General features: G+C 46.9%; 1 protein-coding gene across 1 annotated transcript in view; it reads left to right on the top strand.

Moving 5' to 3' along the window:
* Positions 1-21,934, top strand: part of LOC149325320 (organic cation transporter protein-like) — a 37,670-nt gene that overhangs the window by 13,199 nt on the left and 2,537 nt on the right. Inside the window, exons 6-9 of the mRNA XM_089562515.1 lie at positions 116-207; positions 3,230-3,444; positions 7,564-7,745; positions 19,913-20,058. Coding sequence (XP_089418641.1) covers positions 116-207; positions 3,230-3,444; positions 7,564-7,745; positions 19,913-20,058 — 635 coding nt within the window. The remainder of the gene's footprint in view (positions 1-115; positions 208-3,229; positions 3,445-7,563; positions 7,746-19,912; positions 20,059-21,934) is intronic.

Raw genomic sequence — 21,934 nt, forward strand, 5'->3', positions numbered from 1 at the left:
ACCAATATGCCCCACCTTATGTAATGCCTTGGGGCCTTTAAGGGAACAAGAAATGAAATGAAATCAATTTTGCACACACATGCTATTCGGATCATTTTCTCTTCGGAATCCTCAGGAAGAAGAGGAAGCGAAGAAAAAGGCCAGCTGCCTGGACCTCGTCAGAAGTCGAAAGTTGTTTCCCTACACCTGCATACTCGTCTATGCCTCGTGAGTGGCAGAATGTCTTACAGATTTGTAATACAGTTTTGATTGCAGAAGGTTTCATTTGGTTTATGGGGGTTTAACGTCCGAAAACGACACAGTTTATTAGGGACGCCGTACTGCAGGGCTTCGGAAATTTCAACCGCCTGAAGTTCTTTAATGTGCACTGACATCGCACAGTACACAGGCCTCTGCAATTTCGCCTCCATCGAAATTCTACCTTCTGTTCTTCTGAAATTTATTTTGTTCTGTTATTCGGAACTTCTACCGCCGCGGCCGGGATAAAACCTGTGTCTTTGCGGTCAGCAGCCGAGTGCCATAACCACTGAGCCACCGCGGTGGCAATGACTGCAGAAGGATAATCAAGAGTAGCAAGAAAGGAATATTTTAGTATACCAGAACATTGCGATTGTAAACTACCCTTGCGAAATTTCCGAATTTTTTACTCATGTGCAAACAGCTGAGAAGAACGTCAGCGGTCTTCAGGATATCCTTCGTTATTTCAAGTGCTAGATATTGTTTGTCGCGAAATAGGCGGCTATTGTTGTAATTGGAAAATTCAAGAAACTAACAAAAGAATGAATAATTAAAAACCACTCAAGGTCAGATACATTTACATGGTAGCCAGGGAAACAGCGAAGAACATGAAAGGGAACGAGGAAAAGCACTCAAAACTGCTGGGGAGGTGCAGATAAAGGTTGTTTAGAAGAAACTTTATTTGTAATAGGCATTAAAATCTTGTCCCAGATGAGGCACCTAAGAAAATTTTACCAGGCTCCATGAGAGAGCTGTGCAGATGTTTCGGCAACTTCTTTAAAAGAATGCTTCGCTGTGTTCGTTCTACACACAGAGCATAAGGCCTTTGTTGAAAAACGGATTTTGCGTTAAATGATTTCTGATTCTGTCCTGAATTGGCGAATATCTCTGTGCATAATCCTTGGCGGCAGCAATATTGCAAACATCCATAATAAAAACATCGCGTTTAGATTCAACCATGGCATTATACGGCTACCTGAAAAAATACATTGTTAACCAAAACATATCTCCCGAAACCAGCAGCACTGTAAATGTCTATAATTAAAAAATTCTCCGTTCCAGAGTCCAAATTCGCATTCAGAAACTACTCATGCCAATTCATCAAAAAGTACGTGATTAACTTGTAGGTAGGCGTGTGTCTTGTTTGACTACTATTCTCTTAGATGTGGCCACAGCGCTGGCCAGGTGTTTTGATCTTCAATTTCTTATGCGCGAGGTGCCGGTTTGGCGCCCGAAATGTTCTTGGTCACCGGCGTTTTTCCGCCGAAAAAAGTTTTCCCCTCACCTGGTGTTCAAGCGCTGACCACACCTTGTGCAGTGAAAATACGTTTCATGACGCGCTTTGGACAAAGCAGCCTTTGTTCCAATGAATAGATTGATAACATCATCACCATCGTCGTCAGCAGCAGGAGCATTATTAATACTTATCAATAGTAATAATTGGTTGTCGGTAAACCAACGCACAGTATTTGTCGCCTTGGCAATGTATATCAGAACCATCAAGTGGATGAAGAAGAGACTGAACGAAAGAAGACATCGCAGGCTCAGTGGAGTGCTGCGGTATAATTTCTATCGCGTGGGTATCTGTAACATGGATTCAAATCATATATAAGGGTTTTTTGGCGTTTCACCTCCATTGAAAGAGAGCCACCGCAGCCGGCACTGCAGCGCCGTCCACTGGCTCTGCAGCAGAACGGGCTAGCCCCTGAGCCAATGCGGTGGATAATATGAAGGGCAACGGCACACGCAGCGAGACCGTTTTCGGTGATACGGCGCTTCCTCGGAAGGTAACAAAAAATTGAAGTGGGCAGCTTTTCTTCGCCTAATTCTGTACTTAACAATTTTAGGTCCCTGGTAGTCCCCATACCACTTCTAGCGCAGTGGTACAGTGATTAAGAGATGCGCCACTGCCCATCGCTGCCAGGTGCCGCTACCGGTGGGAGTTGTGCAATGCAGCTTTCTCTTCCCGGCAACCTCTCGCGGTCCATCAGTAATTGAACTCGCACCTGCCACGGTGGGCAGTTTGCTCGCCATGAAGTGTGCAGCGTGTGATGGCGCCAGAAAGTCACGTGACCTAGCAGCCCACCTACCTATTGGTTCCTTCTTTGGGGATCTTTCGCTCACAGTCAACAACGCCGACGACGCCGGATTTTCTGCGACACGCGCTCGCTAACGCTATCGCGTCATAAGCCTAGACTGCATTAATGCGATAACGTTAAAACCCTATTGCCGAGAAAATCCGGTGTCGGCGCTGCCGGCGCTGTGAGCGGAAAATAGGATGGTCCAAGCGTCCACCCAATGGAGAAGCAAACTAGGTCACGTGCCCGTGTGGAGATATCCCAACCTGCCCACCGGATTCCGAGCACACTGAGGCCGTTTGAACGATAAATGCTCGGGAGGGGTTTTTCGGGAAGAGCAATTTGGGTACCACAAGCCTCACCGGTGGCAGCGCTTGACATTGCAAGGCAGTGGTTCATTTCTAATCCGCTGCACCAGTGTGGAAAGCGTGGTGTGTGTTTGGCCTCCCAGGGACCTATGTATGTAAAGTTGAGAATGACCAACTCGGTATATATGTGCATTACCTCATTAACTCCGTGGCGTCATTCCGTAAGGCGGAGCTTAGGTGTCCCGTCCAATTTTGTGACCATAATTTCTTTGCCTTCTTGCTTCGCCAGGAATGTTCCTAAACTTCGAAGCATGGTTCATATTTAGTTGGCTGTAGTTTTCTTTCCATCTGGTATTTTGACTTGACGAAATAAATTTTGGTTGATCGGCTTAGATAGCTAACCATGGCCTACTCTAGCTCGAATATATAGGACTCACGTTTTAACATTTTCTGAACAGTCGTTCAAGAACGTTCAGAGATTGTTCACTTGTCACTCCACAGCTATAAAATTAGTGGACTCTCAATTGACTGTTCCAATAATAGCGCAATGCTAGCGTAGCCCATAAGTGCTTTGATGTGTGCTAACAGCAATCGTTTGCTTGGCAGTGCGGTGAGCGGCGTAGTCTTCTACGGCCTACAGTTCTCTCTGAGCGGCCTAGGTGGCGACCCGTACTTGTCTTCCTTGATCGGAGGGGCTGCTGAGCTGCCAGTCACGGTCATCTGCTACGTGGGCATACGCTGGTTCCGCAGGCGACCCACTATGTTCGCAGTGTACGGCATCACCGCCGCATGCGCACTCAGCGTGGCCCTCCTACCTCCAGGTATATGAGAGCCTCGAATGCTGGCATGGACATAACTTTAACTGATTTCGTATTCAGAACTTGACCGTGCATCATGGATGTCCGGCAGCTAAATTAACGCTGGTGTGGGTCGCTTTTGCCGGCTTAGGATTACGGAACATGTGGGGGGCCCCAGCTTGGTTTAGCGTTTAGCATGCCTCTTATACCAACCTTCCCAATCCATTGACACGAACCACAAAATCTTAGGCATACGCAACATCAACGAATCTCAGGCATACGCAGGTAAAACGGAACCGAAGTATGCCATACCGTCCCGTGGTATGTGCGTTAGCGCTTCTACACTGACAATTTAAAGCGACACTGTGGACAAGTCCTTCGCTATTTCTTTTTTAAGCATGAAATGGTTTTAGCACCCGTTGTCGGCAGTGTGGTGACGTCACGCCGAGGCCGAAAGCCCACATCGGGGCACTGAATTCCACTAATCCGGGCACAGAATTCCACACATCCGGGAGCTGAAAAGAGAGCATCCGGGCACCGTAGGAGATTTAAAGGGACACTGAGGAGAAATTGAATTTGACTTGCATCGACAGAATACCAGCTCCTGATTACAAAAACGCCATTCATACTGACAACAAAGCTCCTGTAACATAGAAAAGAGCAAGAACCAAAATACAGGTATCGCCGCCACAGGCCAAACTCGCAAGTACAAGCTTCATGGCGTCATAGGACAAAACAGTGTTGCTAGAACCAATAGTTCTAGCAACACTAGGACACGAGAAGCTACAAATCACTGAGGCGCAGCAATTGCATGCGCAAATCTCCTTGACGTCGCCAGATGGCGCCACGTACCCGATAGCTACGCGCGCTCCTGCAGCGCCGGGACCAATCAGCGCTTGCTCTCAGCGGTATGGGGGCTCCGGTATTCCGCTAACGGTAACAAGGTACACGGTATGCTAAAGGCGTCTATTTGCGAGAACTTCGTTGACGACTTCGAGAACGGTATCCATTGTAACGCTGGCAAAACGCCGGTGCAAATGTAAACGAAGCGACGGCCGCAATAGCCGATAGATGCCTTCAACGTGCGGCCGGCGGTAGCTTTCCTTTCGGCTGCTGCTGGGCCGCACTGCTGGCTGCCAGAAATCACGGAGTCTGTGTTACGTCATGTGAATGTCATGTTTCACGTCACTTAGTTCTGTGTCGTCATAGCAGAATCCCAAGTTTGAATCAGAGCGGCGGGAAAAACTATTTCAACTTCGAATCCAAATTTCTTAGAAATAAATGCATCTTTCGCTGCCGGCCAAGTGGCAACACAGCCATGAAATGCCGAACTATCGGATTTTGCTATAAAAAAATATTAATAGAGCTCTCCTCAGTGTCCCTTTAACGAGACTCATACGTGATCTGTTAGGGGCTTTGAGAGAGGGCTGCTCAGAGCAAGAGGTGAGCTCCAGGGCGAAAAGAGCTTTAGGCGGAAAAACTGCTTCTGCGCCGTCCCGAAGGATGGCGCTGGGGTCCCACATTCACCCATGTAAAAGACCGGCCACTGGGCCTTCAGCTCATGACGTTTCCCCCTTCGGCAGGCAGATGTATGCACGCTCGCGGAGTATTCGAACGCGCTGCATATACATTCTTGCCAGGCCTGCATCTCGTCGTGTCCGCGTACGCTTCTGCATCGTCCTGCATTTTAATGCCGCCACCGTCACAGCTGCTTAAGCCGAGCAATGGAGCCTGATGAAAGGAGAGGTAGGAAGCGTCTTGCGGAAAGCGATCGCTTTGCGAGTGATATGCAACAGCAGAAGACTGCTCGCCCCTGCCGACAACGCCATGATTATGCGGCCACTCCCGAAAGCGACAAGGCCGCCACGGTTTGCGGCTGCCTACCTAAGCCCGCACTATTGCAGGCGATCGCTTCGACGCAACAAGAAGAGTGTGGTGTGGTGTGTTGAACACTAGAGCCATTTCAAGATTTTGACTAGTACCATCTACAACCAATGTGTTATGCCTTTAAACATTTCATGCTTACTCTACTCTCGGTTACGGGAGCGGCAGAGTTTTGTTAGTAAGATTTCATTCTGTGGACATTTCTCGGTATGGTGATATTCGCGCAGCAGTGAAAGACGCAATTCGTGAAAACACTATGTTCAAGTGTTTTCCTATACTCCATTCAAACTCGTGGCCTTTACGCAGAGAATTAATCTGCGATAACGCCTTTGAGGCTAACAGTAGGGTAACACTGGCCCTAGGGTCCGTCACCAAAAAACTGAGTCGACGCAGCAAATTTATACATAATGACAGGTGACACTCTCTATGCTTCGTTTTGGCGTTTTCCGGCTTAGGCAAGCCAAGATTTAAGCCAAAGTATCGCGTGTGCAGTAAAATTACTGAAGACACTTAAGATTACGTGCGGGTTTTACACCTACTCATTGGAATACTGTCAGCAGGCAACACATACACTAGGTTCACGTTTATTCGCAAACAAGCAGCTAGTCAATTGCCCGCATCTGCAGAAGCAATTTTTTACTGCTGCTTTCTGAACCACTTTTTCTGCCCGCAGACAACGATGCCGTGTTTCTTTGCGTATGGGCCATATAAGCCTTTCGCTTTAAAAGCGACATTTGAGCCTGTTGGTACCACCTTTTGGGGAAAAAAGACAGCGCATAAAGTTGACGGACCTAGAAAAAACAGACACCACAAGCGGTAACTCGCAACTGAGCCTTCATTCAAAAAATGCAGAATAAGCACGTCCTCTAAAAATAGTTGTGCACAAAACAAGAAAGCAGAGAAATCAGTTCGACGCCTCGAGATATGACAGCTCCCTTTCATGCAGGACAACTGACGGGTCACTAACACGTATGTCCATTCTCACAGATATGATACGCCTCTAGAACGTGCAAACATGAATTAGTGACCTAAAAGTTGCCTGCATGAAATAGAATTTTTCATATCTAGACACGCCTCATTGATTTTTTCTCTTTGGTTGTTGTCTTCTGCATAAAGATTTTCAGACTACGTGCTTATTCTACATTTTGTGAATTAACCCTCAGTTGCAGATTAGCGCTTGTGGTGTCTGGTCTATTTACGTCCGCCATTTTCTTTAGCTCATTTTTTCCAAGAAGTCATGTTTGTGTGCCATAGTACCAACAATCGTTGATACAAGCGAACTTCCAATTGGCCTCTCTTTCCCTTAGGGCCAGGTTTCCTGTATATGCGGCTCCAGTGTCATTGTAGAACATCAGATGCAGCACATCGGAAAAGGTGACGTCACCCATGCCCTTAAGCCAGAGCGCCACGCACGCATAATGTCCCGAGTTCCCTATTCTTATCCTTGTCCCTCTTTCACACTGCTTCTGCGAAGTGGGAAGCACGCCTCATATGCCTGGAGATGAATGCATGGATCAGCGACCATACATAACGGGTTCTTAGCTTGCACCCCTAGTGCCATGCCCCGGTTCCACTCCCCTTCCTTCCGCTTCGTACATCATCATTGCTCACTGCACGAGGCTAGTCCAGCAATCTCAGTAAATGCCACTACTACCAGCTACAGTCGCTAAACGCTCCGACCAGCATCGACATTTCGTACTGCTTCAGTTTTTCTGAAATACGCATTACCGAAAGGATAAAGATCCCGTTACCTTTTAGCCGCTACGAAAATTCAGTACCGAATTGCTTTTTTATTTCGGTAGGCAGTAGTGCGATGCCAGAGCAACTTTCGTGGAAGTCTCCCAGTGAAGTGAACCGGAGGTGCTGTAAGCGAAGTCGCCGTATTACATTCATGCTAGCAGGATCTAGAAGAGGAAAGGCTGAAAGTTACTCTTATTCAGAGCGACGTCAAATTAGCTCTTCGCGTTGTTCTTTTTCGTCTTTGTTCCCAGTGCTTTCAGCATCCGCCTCATATGCGGGAGGTACGGGGTTCGATCCTGTATGACAACTGGTTCCCGCCGGTTATACAATCTGTGCAAGTTTCCCCCTCGCCTAATGCTCTTCCATCTGGCACGAAATTCTGAGAAAATGGGTATTTTATGTCACCTTTATTAGTGGGAAATACCTCGTGCATTGACACTCCTTGGCCAGGCAGCCCTGTATCAATAAAAAATAATCACCATCAGCATCCCTGTTTTTTCTTTTCTGGAACGATTGCAGCCTCCGTAGTGCCACGGCAAGTGTGCGCCATCACGGGCAAGATGCTTGCAAACAGTTCATTGACTTTGGTGTGGATCTTCGCTGCCGAGGTGTTCCCGACACATTATCGGACGGTGGGAATCAGCGCTTGCATTGTGGGCACCCGCCTTGAATCTTCGATGGCGCCCTTCTTGTTGGAGATGGTATGCATAGAAACTATGTTTCTTACTGAGCGAATTTTGCCACATTGTTAAACGCATGCCTTTTAAGCCAATTTGACTAAACGATTTTCACCTGAGTGCCTTTGCCAACACGCACCAGCAGCGGTCTACTGTTCACTGTGCTAGAAGTAACGAACACAGTTTGCTCTTGCAGAGCAGTTGGTTTATAGAGACATTCAGCGTTTTTTCGACGACACATACTGAGAAGTTCTTTAAGATTATTTTTTCGATACAGAGCCGAGGTCTGCTCCTTGTGGGTACGCAGATGAATCTTAAGGCTTAAGGGGAAAAACTAAAGACGAGGTGAGAGGTGCAAATGTGGCAAACCTGCAAATATACTTACTTCGCTAGAGAGCACGACAAAAATAAAAGTGTTTTTCGCGAGCAGCTCTTCTCGAGTCGATGTAGCAGTCGATGTCGTGGCCGCTAATGAAGGTCGGTTGCAGTGGGTTGTTGACTGCTATGGCAACAAAAAAATTGATCTTTGAGCTTGATACCATAGTTTTCAATTGCTGTCAGTGCTGAATTTCCCGCAGATGATCAGGGGAACGGCCAATTTGACGTCGATGCATGTTTCTGCGTCGCTGTATTGTTGAAGGATCCTGAAAATTTAATACTTTTTTGTGCTTACTGCCTCTGAAGTCCTCTTCTGCTTGAGCTTTTTCTTCCGGTTCATTGACTACTGGAAGTTTTTTCCTCGCTTATTGTGATCCCTTGAGCTCCTTCTTCAGTTCCCTCAATCCTCAAAGCGGCGAACTGCTTACGCTAACTACCGAATCTAATTTGTGTGCCTGCCTTCTAGCTGCAATTTTGTATCGACGTGATGCTTTTTTTTTGCCATGAAGCTGTCGCTAAACTGCGGCAATGTCGCCCAGCATCGCTTAGGACAAGATTTGCTCTATAGAAACGGTGAAAAGTGCGTTCAGGTGGTAATAGCTGGCATCCGGTAAACTGAGGCGCAGTATCCCTCTCACTCTCGGCGGATTCCTGAATTTCGACGACGCGGAAGGAATTAGTCAGCTCCCTATCGAAAAATCTCATGTGAATTCATATGTGTCTCGTATGATTCCATATGTGTTACATACGAGCTATATGTGTCAGATATGTGTCTCGTATGCAGCCCATATGAGTTATATGTGTCAGTATATGTGCCTCACATGAACTCGTATGCAGCCCATATGAGTTATATGTGTCAGTATATGTGCCTCATATGAACTCGTATGCAGCCCATATGAGTTATATGTGTCAGTATATGTGCCTCATATGAACACATATAGGCTTCATACGAGTTCATATGTGCCACATATGTGCCTCGTATGGACTTATATGGGCATCATATGTGCCATATGTGTCGACAAATGCGCCTCGTATCAGCACATATGCTTCATACAAGTTCATATGTGTCACGTAGGAGCTCATACGCGTCACAAATGTCACAGACGAACACATGTGCTGCATATATAGTAGTTCACGCGCTACGGAAATGTAACTTGTATGCAATTATTACATATGTGGCATACCTCAACTGAGACGCGACACTCGTGCGTACACAAGAGCTCCGATATGCGTCGTATCAGCTTACATCAATCTGGTGCGAAACCGGTAGCCGCTGATGAGTGCCTCTTATAGAGTGGGCCTTGTTTGAAACACGGGGAAAAGAAGGGATGAACAAGCGATTAACAAGTGCCCAACCAACGCATAAAAAAAACTCTTGGCCTGTTTCAAATATTTTTCTCCCTGATTCTCTGCTTGTGCCCTCTTGTAAACAGCGCCTATCCAAACAGTATGACGTTAGGCGTTTCCAATGTGTTTGGATAAACGTTCAGGTAGAAGGCAAATATTGCCTTCTGGGCCTAGTTGAGCTGTTGAGCGAATAACGCCAGGTATTTTTATGCAAGAGCTCCGACTGTAGTTAACAATAGGTGCGCAATGAGAGTACTACGATGAATGGTGCAGGCGCTGTGAAAATTAAAATACATACAAATATCAGATCTTTCAGTGCTTATCACAGAGCTCATCAAGATTCGCAATATCAGTGGAAGTGCAATCGGCTGTAGTTCAGCTCCTTAAACCTTACAAATAAACATTTGACCTCGCACATAACCGTCGAATTCTAAAGTAGTGGGAAGCATAGCGTAAGTCTTGTCATCCTAATATAACGCAACAGTCTTCCGTGTCAGCCGTGGTGTAGTGTTAGTGTAGTGAGCTGTAGATCTCTAGGTCAGTGGTTCCAATTCAGACCCATCCGTAGTTTTTTTTTCGGGTCCGAAATTTTTTTTTTACTTTCTTTATTTCACTAACTTCAATGAAAGCTATTTTATTGTTAATTGCCTTATAATTCCACCCCTGCCCTTCCCTTTCTTTTCCCAATAATTGTAAACCAGACACATATCACACATATGACACACATCATACATATGACACATATTCCATAATCTCGTATGAACCAGACACATATGACACATATAAGCCGCCGCGGTGGCTCAGTGGCTATGGTGCTCGGCTGCTGGCCCGAAGGACGCGGGTTCGATCCCGGCCGCGGCGGTTGAATTTCTTTGGAGGAGAAATTCGAGGCCCGTGTACTGTGCGATGTCAGTGCACGTTAAAGTACCCCAGGTGGTCGAAATTTCCGGAGCCCTCCACTACGGCGTCTCTCATAGCCTTAGTCGCTTTGGGACGGTAAACCCCATAAACCAACCAACATATGACACATATATGTGAGATTTTTTGATAGGGCTGTTACAGGTGGATATTCGATATTCGAAACCAGGGGTGACCAGATAGGCATATGCAGAGAGCCATGAAATAATAATCTTTTCAGGTGACAGCCGCAATATAAAGGGGGCGCAGCAATTTTTCATTTTTTAGAATAAAGCTGGTGGCAACAGTTAATACCAGCCATGCAGCGATTGCTGACTCTGCCCTTGCATTACGATGCCCGATTCTTGAAGCAAGCACCTCTTTTAGACAGGGGAAGCTGTGTGGGGGGTTAAAGTCAGAGATTCGTGAGCCGCACTTCGACCCGCGACGAGTCGCAGTTTGGCCAGACAGGTTTTAAAAGAACAAAGGATGATCGAGAAAAGAGGCTGATAATTTCCGAATATGTAAGCATTACAAAGAAGGCATCTGGTCTATTAGTATTAGTAGTATGTCTTAAGCCACAAGCACGAAATATTTGCCTCTTTAAATTTAACGAACCGTCTATACAAAAAAAATCACGCTCCATGGTTTGCTTCTCAATCACATAGTAGACCACGTATGACAACTCTGAAGCTGTAAATCTCTGCATAGCAAATAGGACCGTTGTCCTCAAAATCCAAGACGTTCTGGTCTCTAGAAAAGCGGTGAAGCTCAACTATACGAGCAAGAACCAAGCCATGCGGCCTGGTTACTTGTAGCAAGGAGGGAGCAAAGCGGAATTAATTTCCAGTATGCATTATAAATTCAGGGTTTAAGATGATACTCGTTAAGAGCGAAATTTGTTGCGATTTAATTTATTTGCTGGAGCCTTTTATTGGTACGGACTTTTCTCAGATGCTAGAATGGAACGATCTAGGTCTTAAATGCATTCTTGCATTAAAATATAAGGATGTGTCTAGCTGTTCTTTGATGCAAATTCTGTAAGCTTCTTGTAAATTGTGCGTGCCACCCTAGGGTTAATGCTGGCAAGTAGCGCTTGCTCGTTCAAATATTCTGTTTATGGTTATCAATAGAGAATGTTCCACTGAACATGATCTGTAGCACTTATGATTTTAAGTATAAGCTCTAAAATGTTTATGTACTTCATCTGATTTTGAATGGTTTTCTACTAATTTGGTATACTAGAGCCACCTAACTACGCATATAATAACGAACAGTGTAAATAAACACCGGCTTCTACAGCAGCGTTAACGGAGCGAATATTCCATGCCATTGATTCTGAGATGTTATGAATAGAGATAATGCCTTCAGAATGATAAGAAACTTTTTGCGAACGTTCACTCTGCTTCCTCGATTACCCGTTCCTTATTTCAAATATCTAGTGAGCAAAGTTGAACGTTGACGCAAAATATTAGACCTCTTTCTATGTTTGGCTGAGTGTCGCACGTGGCGAAAGTTTCGCATGAATTACCATGTAATGCTCTTATAATGCGACCAATCTGTACCGGCACGCACTACAGAACAGATAAAGATATTTTCCTCCGAGCTGTTATACACTGTTAAACGATAAGTATATCTCTCCGTGTTAGGGTACGAAAGCAACAGTCAGAAAGAAATGGTGCACACACCGAAGCAAGCACTGTATAGTTCAAGAATGTTTGTGTTGTTTTCAATCATATAATGCGTTCAAACCTTACGAATGTCATGTTAGAAATGTGCACTGTTCAGATTTAAAAGTGATTGTTCATTTTCAACAAATCAGCAATGTTCACAATAATAGTATGTATTGAACATCATGCTGTAATAATTAGAGTGCATTTTCATGCGATACTGCAAAATTCGTTAACCTCTCCGAAATACGCACTAACCTTTCACGCCAGGTGGTGGTTATAGAATATTGCACAATAGTTTCAAAATTCTCCAAGTTTTCTCTCAGCTGTACAGTGAAGTTTTTAGTTCCGTCCCAGTTTAGTGTTAATATACGCATGTAACGGTTTTCTTGTGGAATGGCCTTCAGAATAGGAATTACTTTTTAGATGTGATAAAGAGTAAAACACCAAATCACGAATGGCGGAATGGAAGACCGCATTATAAGCTAGAACCTAGTTTCTTAATTATATTTTTTCCTGTCTAGAAAACACGCTCGTAATACATTCCTCCTCACGTGCAAAACAGGGTTTTCGAATTTTTGAGAAAGGTTGTGTGTGCGTTCTCGAATTCCAATCGCATAATACAGTTTGAAGGCTCCTATTCGCTTCTAATGCTCTGCATCTTGAGCACTGCGAATATTCGAAGCGATTCGAGTATCCGTAAGATTTTTTATTATGATTTTTTGTTTTTGGCCCGCGTAAGACTGGGCGCACTAAGGTGACAGGAATAGACATCCGGGCGTTTTTATTTCATTGTCGTCTTAACGTCAAATCTTTAAATCCCATACTTTGCACACGACAACGTAATTCTGCATGGCAGCGTGTGGTGATTTCTGGCCTTTTTAATGAGGTCAACATTCATTATCGCAATATCATTCTATTTAACAGCCCTTCTACTGTATACTCAAACCCGAAATAACTTTCGTTCATTACGTAATGGCGTTTCGAAGTTGAAAAAAACGAGATGGTCTACTCGTAAACTTAGTTTCCGTTTTATTCCTCGACCTCAGTGGTGCCAATCTTGGATTCATAATTAGGACTTACAGATTTATTTAAAACAGGTTGACGTGGTACTGCATGTGAAAATGAAATAATAACGTAAATATGGATCTTCGCCCAAATATTCCATCTTCGGAATTCGGAATTTGAAGCCAACTAGTTGCATTTTATTAGTTCAAGATAAGCCTGTTACTCGCACATCCGTAATGCTGAGCGGCGACAGCTGAATAAGATATAAGCTACGCCTGCTCATCAATCTAGTTAATTTATATTGCGATTCTTCCGTTTTTGATGCACAATTTCTACCTTAACTAAGTTTTTGATGGAAGATGTAAGTTGCTGAGAGTAAAATTAGGGAGGTGACAGCTGTTCCCAGAAAAAAAAAAAGCATCTCGCATTGACAAGTAATTAAGCCTACCATGAAAGAACACATGAAAACAATAAAATTTGCCCAATTTTTTCGCGCAACCTAACTTCTGCCCCAATTGTCTGGAATTAACTTAGTGCTATCAACCGCATTTGCCTCATGAATCAAAACTGCTCTCGGAAGTTTTTTTTCTGCACAATCTTATTTCCCAATGTTTGTACATGCTGGGCACTCAGCATACAGCCTTTGCTTGTTCTCTTGTGCTGTAATTTCGTTTACTATATTTACTCCCCGAAATTTACTTCTCTGTGGTATTCTAATCTTGATTTCAATGTTATCTGTCCGCACAGTATACAGGCTGTTTCTCCTGAGAGCTTACACAATCTTTAAAAATAGGCTTTTTGAATTAGAAGAACGCTTTTTCGGCATAGCATTGTCAATGGTGTAGTATGTCGGAATACTGCTAAGAAATGCTATCAAGAATTCGTTTTAACTATTATTGAATAGTTAACTTTTTAACTATCACTGCTAGCCTCCTCAACTATTGGGAGGCGTGTACATACCGTAAACAATGTCCATATCAGTTTTTAAAATTTCAAGACGCGGTTACCCTTGGCGCTGTGGCCCAACAGATTTTGGCTGCATCGCGCCAAAACAGATGTCCTTTCGAGAAGCTCGCGGGCAAGGTCACCTCTGCGGTGCAGGTAACACGTCGAAATAGCCAACATTTGTTTGGCCACAGCACCGCTGGTAACTGCATTTTCGAAATTCTAATAACTCATATGGATACTTACGGTAGGCTACAGCCCTCTCAGTAACTAACCAGCCGAAGAGTAATATTTAAAAAGTTAACTTGTAGCAGTAGCTGCGGCCTCACGCGGTAGGAGCAGTACCAGCCGCCGATGAAGATGACGCCGAAGTTCCTGCCGAATGGAGCTCGACTCTTGTGCCAGTTGCACGCGCCTCTCTTCGGCACGCCATCTTACATTCTGACACTCCGGCCAGAAAACTAATCACTTCTTTCATCGTGCCGGCCTCATACTTTTCGGGTGCAACAAACTGGTGACCCGGACGTCCGCTGAAACACCCTCTGTCCCCATGGCCAACGCCGACGACAACGCCTCCGCCATGTCCGATGCCGGATCCTCCAGCGCCGTCTCTGCGCTGTCTCTTCGCCTTCCCCCGTTCTCGGCAGCCGATCCTCAGCTCTGGCTCGCTCAGGTCAACAGCCAGTTCACTATTGGCCGCATCACCAGCCAGGCGCACAAGTTTCACCACGTCGCTGCTTTGTTACCACCTGAGATTGCCGCCGAGGTCCGCGACCTCCTCATAACTCCGCCCGCCTCGGCCCCGTTCGACACGTTGCCTGCTGAGCTGATCAAGCGCACAGCCGTCGCGGAACATCGCCGCCTTCAGCAGCTCATCTCCTCTGAAGAAATCATCATCAGCCTGACCAAACCCACTGCAGGGCAAAGGCCTCTCCCATTTCTCCCCAATTAACCCTGTCCTTTGTCAGTTGCCGCCACTGTATCCCCGCAAACTTCTTAATCTCATCCACCCACCTAACTTTCTGTCGTCCCCTGCTTCGTTTGCTTTCTCTTGGAATCCACTCCGTTACCCTTAAGGACCAGCGGTTATCCTGCCTTCGCATTACATGCCCTGCCAGAGCCCATTTCTTCCTCTTGATTTCAACTAAGATGTCATTAACCCTCGTTTGTTCCCTCACCCAATCCGCCCTCTTCCGATCTCTTAACATTGCACCTATCATTTTCCTTTCCATAACTCGCTGCGTTGTTCTTAACTTAAGCTGAACCCTCTTTGTTAGCCTCCACGTTTCTGTCCCATAGGTGAGTACCGGTAGGATACAGCTGTTGTATACTTTTCTCTTCAGGGATATTGGCAAGCTACCATTCATGGTCTGAGAGAACCTGCCATATGCGCTCCACCCCATTCTTATTCTTCCAGTTATTTCCCTCTCATGATCCGGATCTGCGGTCACTGCCTGCCCTAAGTAGACATATTCTCTTACTACTTCCAGCACCTCGCTACCAATTGCGAACTGCTGTTCCCTTGCTAGGCTGCTGAACATTACTTTGGTTTTCAGCATGTTCATTCTTAGCCCCACCGTTCTGCTCTGCCTGTCTAACTGATTGACCATGCTTTGCAGTTCTTGTCCTGAGTGGCTTAACAAGGCAATGTCATCAGCCAATCGCAAATTACTCAGGTATTCTTCATTAACTCTTATCCCCAACTGTTTCCATTTCAGCCCCCGGAATACCACCTGTAAGCAGGCAGTGAAGAGCATTGGCGAGATCGTGTCTCCCTGCCTGACATCTTTCCGTATTGGAATTTTATTGCTGACTTTATGGAGAACTATAGTAGCAGTGCAATCGTTATAAACATCTTCCAATATTTTCACATAACACTCTTCCACACTCTGATTTTGCAATGCCTGCATGACAGCTGAGGTTTCCACTGAGTCAAATGCTTTCTCGTAATTAATGAAAGCTATATATAGGGGTTGGTTATATTCTGCGTATTCCTCTATCACCTCATTGATAGTGTGAATGTGGTCTATTGTCGGAATAAGGATACTCCGAAGAAATGGGAGACCGCAAACCTACCCAGTTGCTGCGGCGGCTCCAGCGGCTCCTGGCGACAAGGCTGCTACTTTCTACCTAGCTTTCCTGCGTTAGTTTTAGAGCGCAGCTCTTTGGCGTCCGTTCCTGGGTTTCGCGTCGTCGTCGGCCTCGTAACCAGCTCCGCCCCTCTTTCATCCCCCCAGCGCTATCGGCGTCAGCGGCATCAGTCAGTCGCTGCTATCTCTTCCCTCCTCCCTTTATCGTGTTGTCCGCTTGCTGCGCGCGCTTCTGCCCCCATCGTTTGCGGCTGGGTGTACACGCCGCCCCCCTCCCCCCTCTTCCTGCGAGTCTCCGGTTTTCAAAGCGCCGGCTCGAACTTAATTCCTTTCTTCGCTCCTCCTCCAATGCAACCCCTGTGCGGTGGCAATCAGAGAGCCAGATCGGTGGCGGCGGATCTGTATATGTGCACCGCCCGAGCCGAAATTGCGAATACGTGTGAAAAATAAAAAAAAATTCTGTGATAGCGCATACATGTGTTGCTCGATTTCTTTGCCTCAATCTATCGAAAAGGTGAAACAGCTTATTTGCTGCGCTCAAATTTCGCATTAGGAAGTAAAGTAATCGTCGGTAATTTTTTCCTTCAGCGCTTGCCGCCGTCGGTCCGCATGGTGCTTGTACCCGCCCAGGGGTTGTCCTTGGAGAAGCTTGCTGAGCTGGTGGACTCCGTCATGGAATTTTTCTACTCGGCAAAACCTCTCTGCGCAGTCTCGCAGCCTCCCACGCCGCCATCATCTATTCCCTCCTGCGTGGACCTTCAGACCCTCCGTGACGACTTCCAAGCCCAGATCACGCGACTCTCCGACCAAATCGCCGTACTGTCGACTTCCCGTTCTCGCTAGCCTTGCCGTTGCCAGACTTCACCTCGCCGACGCAGTGCTACCCCACCTCTTCAAGGCAGCGAGTGGTGGTATCACCGCACCTTTGGTGAAGCAGCGCGTGGGTGTACCTCTCCCTATCGCTTCCAGGGAAACTTCCCACGACAGCACTAGAAGCGGCAAGTGGTGTCATGCCAGAGACCAGCCGCTTATTCTTTATTTGCAACCACAACTTGGGCCTCCGTTTTCTCATCGACACCGGTGCCGAGGTGAGCGTCCTGCCCTGCAGCCTTGCATCATCACCTTCTCGCCGTACTGGCCCATTGCTCCAAGCCGCAAATCACACCCCCATCGCTACCTACGGCGAACATGCTCTTACACTCAATTTGAGCCTCCGACGTGTGTTCCGGTGGGTTTTCCTCGTCGGAGAACTAGGCTACACAATCCTAGGAGCTGATTTCCAGCGTCACTACAATCTGCTGGTCAACATGCACAGCATGTGTCTCATGGACGCCGTGACGAACCTCTCTGTTCAGGACCTCCGTCTTCGAGAACCGCTTGCCAGTATACCCAGCCCGCACCAGTCGGCCTACGAGATTCGCCTGGATGAATACCGTTCTTTACTCCGTCCTTCCAACTTTTTACTGCCTGTCAAACACCAGGTCATGCATCACATTGTGACCACTGGCCCGCCAATACACGCTCGAGCCCGTCGCCTTGCTCCAGACCGTTTACTGATCGCCCGCAATGAGTTCGAACACACGCTGCAGCTCGGCATTATCCGACCTTCAGCCAGCCCATGCGCGTCCCCTCTACACATGATACCAAAGAAATCCCCAGAGGACTGGCGGCCCCGTGGCGATTACCGTGCCTTCAACAACGCTACCTTTCCGGACCGTTATCCTCTACCTCACATCGCCGATTTCACCTCCGCGCTGCATGGCGCCACAATTTTCTCTAAAATCGATCTTGTCAAGGCCTACCACCAAATCCCTGTCGAACCATCCGATGTGCCCAAAAGTGCAATCATTACACCATTCGGCCTCTTCGAATACCTCCGCATGCCATTTGGCCTCTGTAACTCTGGCCAGACGTTTCAACGCTTCGTTGCCACAGTTACACGGGGTCTATCTTTCTGCATGAACTACATCGATGACCTCTTCGTATTCAGCCGCGACCCGGAGCAGCACCTGCAACACCTCCGGCAGCTCTTTCAACGCCTCTCTGATTACGGCCTGATCATCAACAGCGCCAAACGCGAATTCGGCAAGTCGGAGCTCAATTTCCTTGGTTACCGTGTGAACCACTCCGGCATCCGGCATCTCCTATCAAAAGTCCAGGCCATTCAAAACTTTCCACAGCCTGCCTCAATCCGCCAGCTCCGTGAATTTCTCGGCCTCATCATTTTTACCGCCGTTTCATCCTTCACTGTGCTGCACTCCTCATACCATTGGCCGACATGCTTCAAGGCAAGAAAACAAACTGCGCACAACTGACATGGTCTTCAGCTGCTCTGGATTCTTTCCGGGCCGCCAAAGCGAAACTATCAGACCTCGCATTCCTTGCCCATCCGCGCCCTGATGCCGTGCTACACCAGCTCGTGGATGGTGCTTGGAGCCCCCTCTCATTTTTCTCCCGCAAGTTTTCCGTTGCCAAAAGCCGCTACAGCACTTTCGGCCGTGAACTTCTTGCCATGTACAGCCTTTGTCAAAAGTTTGGAGCCCAGGGGGTTTGCTTCTGAGCCACACTGTGTGGTTCGTAATGCATCTTCAGCGCTCCAAATTTCCTGAAGGTAAGATGATTTCTGGTCCTGCCTCCTCCAATGGGTAGGGCTGCAACGAATGGTTCAGGAGTCACACTTCAGGGCTTAGAAGCAAACCCACTGGGCTCTAAACTTTTGACAAAGACTGTACATGTCCGTGCGGCATTTCAAGCGCCTCCTAGAAGGTCGGCAATTTCACATCGTCACCGACCACGAACCACTCATTTTTGCCACCAAATCAGGGAGCGGTAAATTCTCGCCTCGTGAATTTCGTCACCTTTCGTACGTGGCAGAATTCACGACCGACATCCGACATGTGCAGGGTTTCGACAATGCCTCGGCGGACGCTCTGTGGCGTGTTACGGTTTCCCTCGCCTCTGCTGCTCCATAAACGAACATCGACTTTGCCACCCACGCCACAGCGCAGCAACATGACTCGGAAGTTATGGACCTTCGCAAGGACCCTGGCCCGCTGGCTCTCCGTGAAATTCTCCTCCCTTCGTGTCCCGTCCCCATCATCTACGACACTTCGGCCGGCACTCCGTGCCCTTTGGTCCCCTCTGCCTTTCGTCATCGTGTCTTCCACGGCCCTTTCCTTGTACTCGAAAGAACACCGAAGTTCTTCATCGTGGATCTTCGTGGGCGCACTGACACCATTTCCATCGACCGCTTGAAGCCAGCCTTCACAGAAGACGCCCCGTCCACAGGGCCTCCGTGTGTGGTTTCTATGCCCCAACCGCCCACCTGCCCTCCTCCACCATCTTTCCCTTCTACCCCTGAGCAGCGGAAGGTGCAACAAACTATGCATTATTGGCTAGCATGCCTGCTAAATACGATGTTTCAGCTACATTGGCATGTACTATACCGCTAACAATGCTATGCCGAAATAACCGCTCTTCTAACTCAAAAGGCTCTTTTAAATTGTCTAAAGTCTTACGTGAAACACCCTGTATAAGCCCGTGGGCCAGCACAAGCTGAAGTTTGCTAGGGGATTTTAGGCGATTTCATTAATTTCTGCTTGCGGGTAACGCTAATTGTATGCTTATACCTTTAGTGCCTGCTAAATTCCACTTCGACTAGTTCTTATTTCAGCGCTTTTTTATGGCACAGACTTGCTCTTATGATTTAAATTATTGAGGTTCTTTGAATATGCTGATGTACTTCGACAAAAAAATGCTGACCAATAACAGCACCTTTTAATATTCCTGCTCTCACATTTTTACATATGAACGAGCCTACTTTCAATAATAAAGTAATAATTTATTTTCATTCTAGCGGAGCTACCTTGCTGAATTAGTGCCCATGAGCACAATGGCCGCCGCTGCCTCTCTCGGATCGATGCTGATGCTCTTGCTTCCAGAGACGTTCAGCGTAATCCTTCCCGACACGATACGCGAATCCGAACAGATAGGCAAATGCAGGTGAGAAAATTTCGATAATTCATGCACCTAACCAAATAAGCCGACGGGAATCATGCTGTGAAACCGCATGATTCACATGATTTTGTTTCTAAAGCCAAGTCCACCACAACCGCTAATTGAGCCCAACAGCAAGTTTTAAACAGATAGAAAGAATACAAATTCCGTTTCCTAGAACATCTGGTGTCGGCATTGTCGGCGTCACCGTTGTGGGCGAAAAAATCACGGCATGACTTTGCCAGGTGGTCCTCAGAGAGTAATCTAAGAGGAGGATGTGCCGCATAGGTCATGTGACCTTCCGATGTCATCAAACCTGCCCATCTAGCAGTGACCAAACTGCCCACTCTTGTAGATGGCGGTAAATTAACTATTATTCTCTCGGGAAGAGCAACCTGTGCCGCAAAGCCCCCACCGCAGGGAGCACCTTTCACTGCAGGGCAATGGCGCATCACTTAACCTCTGCACCACTGCGTCAGGAGGGGCATAAGGATTCCCATGGATCTCTGAATGTGAGGTATAGAATGAGGTCCTTCATATATGGGTATTTACCTATTACACAATCGTGTCGTAGCTTAAAGTCGGATGTTAAGTGTTCCGTGTGCCAGAAGGCACTGGTTGCTAAAGGAGGATGGAGAATATAGGAGACAGGAGTGGAGGCCAGTTTCGCTCAGAAAGCTGCAAAGTCTGCCACTATACCGATTGTCCATTGTCCCTCTGCGTAGTCACGTTCACACTTGTATCCCAAAAGCACCTATCTGGAGGAGTGTTTGTGGACCGAAGCCCTCGCTGAATGTCCACATCAAGTGGCGCACATCGCACATTTGTGGCGAAGCTTTACAGGGAGATCATTTTTCAGCCATTGATGACTGGTTGGTACAACATTGATGGCGAATAAATGGAGTGAGGGGTGCCTGTGGCCGAATGAGCCAAAGGGTTACATCGTCTTCATGAATAAGACTAGGGGCGGGGAGAGGGTGCGAACACATAGTAATTAGTGCTCGTGTTCGCAGGCGCAGGACCGCCGCATGAAAAAAGTGGAACAGGAACGGGTCTGCTGGCAGTAGAGGAGAATGCTGCTCTTCTGGTGCGCTAAAGTGGGTCAGAGTATCGAGACGAATGTTTCCGGGCTTGCGTGCATGGGCGCGGTCCTAACGTGATGATGATGAAATTTTACGGCTCAAGGGCATCTGCGGCCTAAGAGCACCATGACACAACATTTTATCGTGGGCTTAAGGTTGGCTCAGAGACCTATTTCCCAAGAATTTCACCCTGAATAAGCCGAGGAGCAGGCCAGGGGAAGCTTGTACCCATTTGGCACCGATGGGTACTCGGCGGCACTGGGATCGAACCCTGCACTTTCCGCATGCGAGGTGGATGCTCAACAGCTGGGCCACCGCTCCGGATCGCGATCCTAACGTGTGCGCACTGGATATTGCTATTGTGTGCAGAGCTTTTAAATGACCTGTGCGAAACGCGAATTGTTGCGGTACGATATCAAGCAACTCCTCTCTGCTAAAAGAGCATAGAGTTCGTGTGGTTAACATACTCCCTGTCTCTGTAGAGAACGCCTTGTGACCCGGAAGTTGCCAGAAATATTCGAGGAGATCATCATAGAAATTTATGAGTTTTAATGTCCAAGACTGCAAAGATAGTAGTCAGAGAACTTTACACGGTATGCAGTTTCTCTGATGTTCATTAAATAACTTATAAAATAGAATAAATATTTTGCATAAACAAAACGAATATAGAGGGCTTTTGTTCAAACTATCACCCGAAAGCAGGCCATTATGCTGCCATAAATTAGCTTTTAGATAAACGCTACGAGCCCTAATGACAGATCTTCATAGATTGCGGAAATAAATTTTGTTTATTTGAAACG

This window comes from Amblyomma mixtum, chromosome 10 (genome assembly GCF_055824585.1).
Source record: "Amblyomma mixtum isolate Tamu chromosome 10, ASM5582458v1, whole genome shotgun sequence".
Taxonomy (NCBI): Eukaryota; Metazoa; Arthropoda; class Arachnida; order Ixodida; family Ixodidae; genus Amblyomma; species Amblyomma mixtum.